A 10,607-nucleotide genomic window follows, 5' to 3' on the forward strand; every position below is an offset into this window, starting at 1 on the left:
GGCAATCCTTCTTGATTGTCTTCAGCTTTCTATTTCTTTTTTCTTTTGTGCAGATCAAGATCAGTCTCTTGCTATAGGGAAAGCTAATGGTATAGCAAACCTTCTGTCATGGAGAGCTGCTCGTGTAAAAAACGATTTAATGAAATCAATGAAAAATATAATTTTTTATTATTTGATAGTGAAATCATATGCATATACTCTATCAAGTAGGCTATATAATATTTACACGCGTTTTCTTTTTGCATGCACTTAATATGATTCCCACGTCACCATCATAGTTGAGGCCAGCAGAAAAGAAAATTGTAGGTCAGCCACATTTTTTCTGGATGTAATAAATCCAACATGAACCATGTGATAATAGTGAACCAACATGGATATCTTAATTTTTTTTTGTCATTTTCTCCATAACTGTGACATGTGACAAATATAAACATTAATCATTATACTATACAGCAGCCTTTAAAATAATAATTAAATAATGTTATGAGGTTAACCAAACATCAAATTAAAAAATTAATTCGAAGGAAATTCCAATGAAAAGGTTCAAGTAATTTTTCCTTGTTCAATTATTCATTTATGTAATTTTCCGATGAAAGCAGAAATAGGATTTATTGATGGTAGTTTACCGAGAGATATTAACGGATTTGATTGCTTATCAATTAGCAACGGGGAATAACATTGTCAACAGGATATCCTTTTAGTATATTATTGACAGAATATTTTGTCACTGACAAAATAATATTACCAACAATTGCTTCTTTGACTAATTTATCAGCGTAATTTTCCGTTGATAAATTCTCAATACCAACAGAATTTCAAGCTTTACTAATTGAATATTCTATCGATAAAAATCATAATTTTTGTAGTTTTGTTTAATGGATGAGCATAACCCCAAAATAAACGGGGAAAAATCCTGTTACAAGATCAACCATTGTCATAGCAGCACTCCCATAAGCATGCAGAAAACAATTACATATCCATAATTAAGTGTTTGTATAAACGATACAAACTAAATAGTTTGATGGTTGAGTCATGGCAATGAGAAAAACAGATAATAATAATTGTTGTGTTGCTCAACCATTAGATTCAAAATTTTGTTTTCCATCTTTGGGCACCACTTTTCATTCTTGCTGACAACGACAAAGCCAAAAGAAATTTGATTCCCCTTATCCTCTGAAACCAAAGTTATTTCCCTGGTCCCGATCGGAAGGAGCGGACAGCTAGCTAGGAGAAAACAAAGGTTTTAACCAAAGGTATGTTAAAACAAGAGGAAGTGGTCACGGTGGAGTAGATAAAATATTACCACTGTAGCTTTTGTTCAGGGCGGCCCAATAAATTTAAAGTCTTAAAGCAAAATATTCAAATGAAGCTTTTTTTTTATTGAAATTAAAAAAAAATTATTTAAATTTTATTCTTTTAGCATTTTGAGATGCAAAATTTTTAATTAAACTTTTATAATCAAGTTCTTCTAATATTTCTTTTTCAATTGATAATATAGTCAATCCATTTAATCTTTCTTGAGACATTGTTGATTTTAAATAAGATTTTATTAATTTTAGTTTTGAAAAACTTCTTTCTCCTGAAGCAATATTTACTGGAATTGTTAACATTATTCTAAAAATATTTAACTATTATAATTATCTTATATTTTTTAAATGGCTAATATAAAACCAACAATCAAAATTTTTAATTCAAATAAATCAACTATCACATAAAATAAAAATAATATAACAATATAATATAAATCTAAATTAAAGTAAAAACATCTGTAAAAATTAAAACAATAGTATATAATTGTTGAATGCTTATTGCAAATCGCAAATGAGGCTTACAGCTTTATGAAGATAATAAAAGAACAGACTTTTTGTGTATTCTTTAGAGAAAAATTAAAGTTAAAGGAAGAATGAGCAAATGAGAAATGAAGATTTCAAAAGTAGATATTATACATTGAAAAAAATAATTAGTTTTATATATAGAAAAAATATAGTTGTTGAAAATCATTAAATGTGTTGATTGGAAATAAGAGAAATAAGTGAGAAAAAAATAACTGTTGGAAATGATTAAATATATGTAATTGTTAGTTTATTGAAAATAAGAGAATATAGTTGAGAATTAATAATATTCAAGAAATAAAGAAGTAATAGAAAATTAAGATCTATTAAGCACATAATTAAAAAAAATAAAAAAATAAATAATTTGATGAATTATTTTTTATTTTTATATATTTTTAATATAATTAATTATATTATAATTATTATAAAATTATAATTTTTTTTTTAAATTGAGGCCTCTCCAAATTGGGAGCCTAAAGTCCTTGCTTGCGTGGCTTCACCCTAGGGCCGGCCTTGCTTTTGTTTATGTCCTGAGGGCAACAGGCTAGCATCAGCACGTTCTGAAAACATGCTGAAATTATTGTACAGTTGGAGCCACATCTAGGGCAATTGTCCTCATCCAAAAATCCTATTTTGGTTTTTCAAGTAGGGTCTAGCATTAATTCTTTTGGGTGAGGATGTGTTGGATTTTTGGATAAAGTTGGGGGTCTTCCATTTTCCAAGTTCAAGTAGATCCTCACCAGGGTTGACAAAGAGTACCCTTTTTTAAGAGGGGAGGCCTTCTTATTTGTATATAATGTATATGTCTGCTTCACCATTTAAGTATTGTTTGGAGGCTAGTGGTGATTGAGATTTTTCTATGTATAATTGTTTTTTTTTTGGAAAGCATGTATATTTGTTTTTTTAAGTGATTTTTCTAGTTTATTTAGGTGTCGTATTTGTTATCATATATGTTCTGCTAATTGTGTGGTTAACATGAAATATGAAACCCTCTGATTATTTATTAATAAAATTCTTTTTGGGTTTGGCAAAAAAAAAATCTGCTTCACCTTCTTGGATATCTGAGTTTGGGTCTCAATGCATGATCCTACGATATATGATCACCAGCTTTTTCAAATAATTTTAAAGAAGGAAGACAACCTCATAATTAAGTTTCCAACGCCATAAAGAATGTAAAGTCTAAAACAAAGTCAATCCACACCACAGTTCAAACATGGTCGTCAACATCTACCCTTCCTTCCAACTTGTATATTATTCTTTTTTTTTAAAAAAAAAGTGGTTGACTTACATATATCTCGGAGCTAAAATGTCATGGTGAGTCTTGAACCTTGGAAGTAGAAGACTCATGTTGCTTTGTAAAAGCGACGACCATGTCCGAACCAAATACAAAAGCGATCAGCTGCTTACCAAGCACAAAGCAGCACCTATCCAAGAAGAATAGAGCCCCTATACAGAAAATACTGGGCAACCAGAAACGAATCAACAAAAGACTATACATAAGCTTGACCAACGTGAAGTGATCCAAAAACAGCAGAGAGATCTCGTTTTCAAAAGTTGAGATCAAGCGGCCAGAAATGTTGTTTTGAGACGGAAATTCCCTCCAACTCAGAGGAGATCAAAATCTCTGCGACGATCTTCTATTTCTTCTTCCAACTCAACGGATTGCTTCCTTATTCGTGGAACCGGCCATGATAATACTTTTTCAACCTGACAAAGCAAATATGCACCCAATTAAGATATATTATTAAATTTGTTTGTATGGAGACTTAATTAGTGATAAGAACAGATAGTAGTGTACTTTCTTTTAGTGCTAAAAGTTACAGTAGATATCTGAAAGTAATTTCTTCTTGAGACAAAAAATGTCTATAGCTTATACCAATATCAAATAGCTAGACCAAGCAATCCTGTCAACAAGTGATAAGTCTTAATAAATTGCAATAAGTTTATGTCAAAATGTTTAAAGCAACAAATTTTATTGTAAATAAGAGATAACATATTAATGCATGTATGATATGTGTGAATTGTATACTATTTGTAAATTCATTTTCATATATGTTTTCAAAATTTTCGGCAAAGGTTCAAAATATTCTATCTAAATGAATACATATGTCATATGTGAGTTTACCTCAAAATTCAGTGCATGTTTTGTGTAGGTAATATCCACATTCTTTACATATATAGGTTGGACAATGAATTTCCAGCTTGCAAGCTTGGCAGCCAAAATTTTCATCTTCCTTATGTACCTCATGAAAATTCGACCGATGATGATGGTAGAAATGCTGAATTTACATACAAAAGAGAAGAGAAAAAAAAAAAACAAAAGAGACAGTTACTCTGTTTTAAAGATATTCAGAAAAGTATTAAAGAAAGATTCACTGATAATGAAAAATTATTATATTAACCTAAGACCATTCTCTCTACATTCTTTAATGTCATTCTAAAATTTAAGCTAAACATCTCACCTAAAATCAATTTGATAAGTGAAGTTCACAGGAATTCTCCTCCATGAAAACCGAACAATCCACATAAATTGCAATAATATATTTGTCATTTTTTGTTGAGAAAATCGGACAACATCTCAAGCTATGAATCACCTTCTTACCTCTTTCAGCATATAATAACATTAATAAATTTTCCTTCACAGAAAGTTTAGCATACAGAATCCCACTTTTTGATGTCATTTTCCAAACACCAAAGATTACTATCCTAGTAACATGGTATTACATAACGGTTCTTATTACAGATTTATTCATGAAAAAAGTGGGAAGTCTAACTTTGTAACTTAAAAGTTACTGGGAGTAGACAAGCACTGCATCGTCGTCACAATCCACAATCTTATAGTCCACAATAAGGTGCCCTCGATTGAAGCCGTTCCCATTGGTGTCAATCGGATTAAACGCAGTTTCGAGGTCTAACTCCAGGCCTCCAGTGCCGCATGTGTCAATGATTCTCACTATTTCCTCGTCTTTAGTTTCAGTGTTGGTTACCTGCAAGTACAGTGGCGGAGCCAACATTGATTAAATTACGCATGAAAATAATATACAACTTAGTATTTTAACACGTTATGGCCATAATTTGCACGATCAAATTGTATGAATTTGAGAACTTTTGAGGGATCCATGGCCCCTTTGAACCTAACTACCATCCGATCCTGCATGCAGGTGGGAATAAATTATGTTTATAGCTCATAATTTTCATGCATTGCACGAGCTTTTCTAAGGCGAAGTCTCTAATTTTCCTTCAGTACTATTCAATAGATATATTCAATATATGGAGATGAAAATTAGTGAGAGGTAGAAAAAGTTGCTCACCTTCAAGCACTTGCCACAAGCGTCTACCCCCGTAGGACCAACTGGTCCGCAGAAGCCGGTCCATCCATATTTGCTGCGCCATTCCAAGGGCTTATCACCAACCTCTCCGGCGCAAAAAGGAGGTATGACCCAGCCATTATTCGTAGCATTGTAGTCAGTCCAATAAGCCGTGACATTGGTAGCATCTGGGACGTCGTCGTCTGCATCACAGTCCACAAATTCATAGTCCACAGTAAGGTGACCTTCTTGATAGCCTCGTCCATCAGTGTCAATGGGATTAAACGCAGTCTCGAGGTCCAACTCTAAGCCTCCAGCGCCGCATGTATCGACGATTCTCACCGTTTCATAAGCTCCAGTTGCAGTGTTGGTCACCTGGACGTACGCACGAGAATAAATTATGCGTATAGCTCAGAAATTTTAATGAAGACACGAGCTTTCTTATAGAAGACAAAAGACAAATAGGAAAAAATAAATAACAAAATTATCAAGGACACAAAGCTTAAGTCCTTACATTTAAGCACTTGCCACAAGAATCTACCCCCTGAGTACCATTCGGTCCACAGAAGCCTGTCCATCCATATTTGCTGCGCCATTCCAAGGGCTTACCACCAACCACTGCGGCACAAAAGGAAGGTATTGTCCAGCCATTTTCCGTAGTATTGTAGTCAGTCCAATAAGCTATGACATCAGAAGCACTTTGGGCAGAGGCAAAAGCCACCAGGCAGGCCAAGAACAGAATTCTTAAGCTGAGTCTCTTCATTTTTTGTGTGAAATACTCAATTGGTTTGCTTGGTATCGTTTCCAGGATGTGCTCCAATTTATAGGAAAGGTTCCCTGATACAATTATAGACTTCATTTGTCACCCTACGTGTAAAGATTAAACCATGTGAATTTCATTCTCTTAATAATAGAATCATACATCATTGTCATTTTGTCAATAAGTACTACAGTGACTCAAGGCCCAGTAAGTCTCTAGATAAACACAATGCAGAATCACTAATTCACAAGGTCTGTTTGCACCATTATTTGCCAGTAGTGTTTGTCTTTTTTTCGTCATTGATTGGTCATATCAATAATAGCAATCTCTTCATACTTTTTATATTTACTGGTGCGGGCTGCTCTTGCCTAAATTACTGGACTTGCATATGATCCATGAGATAAATATTAGGCAATTAGGGCGGCTTTAAGGTCAAGTCACCAAACTAAGGATTTTAGGTTTCAAATTTTCATAGATGTTGTAATTTTATAATAATAATATAATTTATTATTATATTATATTAAAAATATATAAAAATTAAAATAATTACTAAAAGGACATATTTTCTTCTTTCTCTAATATGTACTTAATAAATTTCAATTTTTTTTTATCATTTTTCAATTCCCACAATACTATTAATTATCAACTATTTCTCTTATTCCCAATCAACTAAGAATAATATGTATTTAATAATTTCCAACCACTATTTTTTTTCTATTATACATTTTCTTTCCTTATTTGCTCTTTCTTCCTTAACTTCAATAAAGAAGACTTCATTTTCTTAATTTCAATAAAAAAGGCCTTTTAAGCCTTTAAGATTATTGAACTGCTATTGCAAGCAACTCCTTGGTTAAGGAATATTAAATATTTTAAATTAATACCAAGTTAAGTTATTTGTTCTGAATAAAGGGTTGAAGAGCAAAAGAAGCTGGATGTGCTTTCAAATAATGAAGTCTTTATCAAGGTTTCAATTAGTAGTTAGATGAACTTTTAAGTTATTTATAAACATATGAGATGCTACGATTTTCTTTTAACAATATAGATGTTTTACGAGTGCATGTTTATCTTTAAAGAAGATATAGAAGCAACATTTGTGAGGATTCGGCTCCTGTCTATTACTTTGTCATTGTCATTTGTATTTGTTTGGTCCTCCTGCCTACGGTTTTTCTATATGCAGAGGGGATGATGTTGTCATGGAGTAGCTAGTGCCAACTTTAGAATTTTAATTTCTGACAATTTTCAAGCAGTTAAAGAAGGCTTTTTCATTCGCTTTCTCCTCTCTTTGCAGGCGTATAGTACATCAACCTCATCTGCAGGCAATCCTTCTCGATTGTCTTCAGCTTTCATTTTTTTTTCTTTTGTGCAGATCAAGATCTGTCTCTTGCTGTAGGGAAGCTAATGGTATAGCTGACCTTCTGTCATGGAGAGCTGCTGTTCTTATGAAAGGAATTAATGAAATCTATGAAAAATATATATTTTTTATTATATGATGGTGAAATCATATGCATGTATTATAAAATAAGCTATATAATATTTACACACGTTTTCCTTTTCCATGCACTTAATATGACTCCCACATCACCATCGTAGTTGAGGCCACCAGAAAAGAAAATTGTAGGATAGCCACATTTTTTCTTTGGATGTAATAAATCCAACATGAACCATATGATAGTGAACCAACATGACTACCTTAATTTTTAATTTCTTGTCTTTTTGTCCATAACTGTGACATGTGACAAATCAAAACCTTCAGCATTACTATCTATCTATCACCTTTCAAAATAATAATTAAATAATATTATGAAATTAACCAAACATCAAATCAAAAAATTAATTCGAAAAAAATTCAAATGAAAAGATTCAAGTATTTTTTTTTTCAATTATTGATCATTCATGTAACCTACCAGCAGAGCAAAAATAGTATTTATTGATGAAAATTTAGGGACTGATATTGACGGATTTATCGCTTACCAATTATTTGTTTCACCAATAAGAGAATATTATTTTCAACAAAGTATACCATTGGTATGTTGCTGACGGAAAATTTCTTCACCAACAAAAAAATATTACAACAACCATTTCTTGGATTGATTTAGTGACGAAGTCTTTTGTCAATAATTCTCAATACTAACAGATTTTCAAGCTTTATCAATTGAATATTTTATCGATAAAAATAATAATTTTTATAAGATTTTTAATAGATAAGTATAACCCAAAAATTAACTGGAAAAATTCTGTTACAAGATCAACCATTGTCATAGCAGCACTCCCATAAGCATGCAGAAAACAATTACATAACCATAATTAAGTGTTTGTATAAACGATACAAACTAATTAGTTTGATGGTTTTTTTTTTTATAATTAGAAGAGGAGAGATTCGAACTCTACTCTTTAGGCAGAGGGATTATGTACCAGTTAATGAGATAAATGCTCGGGTGTAAATTAATTAGTTTGATGGTTGAGTCATGGCAATGAGAAAAACAAATAATAATAATTGTTGTGCTGCTCAACCATTAGATTCAAAAAAATATTTCCATCTTTGTGCACCACTTTTCATTTTTGCTGACAACGACAAAGCCAAAAGAAATTTGATTCCCCTTATCCTCTGAAACCAAAGCTGTTTCTCTGGTCCCGACCGTAAGGACCAGACAGCTAGCTAGGAGAAAACAAAAGTTTCAACCCAAGGTATGTCAAAAACAAGAGGAAGTGGTCACGGTGGAGTAGATAAAAAATAACCGCTGTAGCTTTTGTTTATGTCCTAAGGCAACAGGCTCGCATCAGCACGTTCTGAAAACATGCTGAAATTATTGTACAGTTAGAGCCACATCTTGGGCAATTGTCCTGATCCAAAGATCCTGTTTTGGTTTTTCAAGAAGGGTCATTAATTCTTTTGGGTGAGGAAGTGTTGGATTTTTGGATAAAGTTGGGGGTCTTCCATTTTCCACGTCCAATTAGATCCTCCCCAGGGTTGACAAAGAGTACCCTTTTTTAAGTGGATAGGCCTTCTTTTTTATATATAATGCATATGTCTGCTTCACCTTTTAAGTGTTGTTTGGAGGCAAGTCGGTGAATGAGAGTTTTCTATGGATTTTGGTTTTTTATTTTGGAAAGCATGTCTATTTGATTTTTTAAGTGATTTTTCTAGTTTGTTTAATTGTCGTATTCGTTATCATATATATTCTCCCAATTGTGTGGTTAACATGAAATATGAAACCCTCTGATTATTTATTAATAAAACTCCTTTTGGGTTTGGCAAAAAAGAAAAAAATCTGCTTCACCTTCTTGGATATCTGGGTTTGGATCTCAATGCATGATCCTCAGATATATGATCACCAGCTTTTTCAAATAATTTTAAAGAAGGAAGACAACCTCATAATTAAGTTTTCTCAATCCACATCACAGTTCAAACATGGTCGTCAACATTTACCCTTCCTTCCAACTTGTATATCATTTTTTTTTTTGAATAGTGGTTGGCTTATATATATCTCGGAGCTAAAATGTCATGGTGAGTCTTGAACCTTGGAAGTAGAAGACTCATGTTGCTTTGTAAAAGCGACAATGTCCGAACCAAATACAAAAGCGATCAGTTGCTTATCAAGCACAAAGCAGCACCTATCCAAGAAGAATAGAGCCCCTATACAGAAAATACTGGGCCACCAGAAACGAATCAACAAAAGACTATACATCAGCTAGACCAACGTGAAGTGATCCAAAAACAGCAGAGAGAGCTCGTTTCCAAAAGTTGAGATCAAGCGGCCAGAAATCTTGTTTTGAGACGGAACTCAGAGGAGATCAAAATCTCTGCGACGATCTTCTATTTCTTCTTCCAACTCAACGGATTTCTCCCTTATTCGTGGAACCGGCCATGATAGTACTTTTTCAACCTGACAAAGCAAATATGCACCCAATTAAGATATATTATTAAATTTGTTTGTATGGAGCCTTAATTAGTGATAAGAACAGATAGTAGTGTACTTTCTTTTATTGCTAAAAGTTACAGTAGATATCTGAAAGTAATTTCTTCTTGAGACAAAAAATGTCTATAGCTTATACCAATATCAAGTAGCTAGACCAAGCAATCCTGTCAACAAGTGATAAATCTTAATAAATTGCAATAAGTTTACGTCAAAATGTTTAAAGCAACAAATTTTATTGTAAATAAGAGATAACATATTAATGCATGTATGATATGTGTGAATTGTATACTATTTGCAAATTCATTTTCATATATATTTTCAAAATTTTCAGCAAAGATTCAAAATATTCTATTTAGATGAATACATATGTCATATGTGAGTTTACCTCAGAAAGTACGCATTTTATGTGAGTAACGAACATGTCTAAACACTCTTCACAATAATAGATGTGATTTTTTGTAAATTGTTTTTTTTTACAAATATCACAATAATACTCTCTTATATCATCCTCGACAAATAAATTCTTAAAAACAAGTGGATGATTGTGATGTAACCATTTGTGGTATTGGAAAACAATCCAATATCCACATGTGAAGTGCTTGGTATTAGGAGATCTAGTAAGAAGGTTTAGCGGAATGACGAGGATGTAACACCTCATTGGGCAATTCAGTGCATGTTTTGTGTAGGTAATATCAACATTCTTTACATATATAGGTTGGACAATGAATTTCCAGCTTGCAAGCTTGGCAGCCAAAGTTTTCATCTTCCTTATGTAATGGCCGGCCCCCCC

The 10,607-nt window shown here is 32.6% G+C and overlaps 1 protein-coding gene across 1 annotated transcript in view; it reads right to left on the reverse strand.

The window, feature by feature from the left end:
• The window catches only part of LOC18600178 (pathogenesis-related protein PR-4A), an 8,935-nt gene continuing 2,686 nt past the window's right edge, over positions 4,359-10,607 (reverse strand). Inside the window, exons 2-3 of the mRNA XM_018121579.1 lie at positions 5,144-5,515; positions 4,359-4,819 (exon numbers count right to left, since the gene is read on the reverse strand). Of these exons, the coding sequence (XP_017977068.1) occupies positions 4,622-4,819; positions 5,144-5,515 (570 nt within the window). The 3' untranslated portion in view covers positions 4,359-4,621. The remainder of the gene's footprint in view (positions 4,820-5,143; positions 5,516-10,607) is intronic.

This window comes from Theobroma cacao, chromosome 5 (genome assembly GCF_000208745.1).
Source record: "Theobroma cacao cultivar B97-61/B2 chromosome 5, Criollo_cocoa_genome_V2, whole genome shotgun sequence".
Classification (NCBI taxonomy): domain Eukaryota; kingdom Viridiplantae; phylum Streptophyta; class Magnoliopsida; order Malvales; family Malvaceae; genus Theobroma; species Theobroma cacao.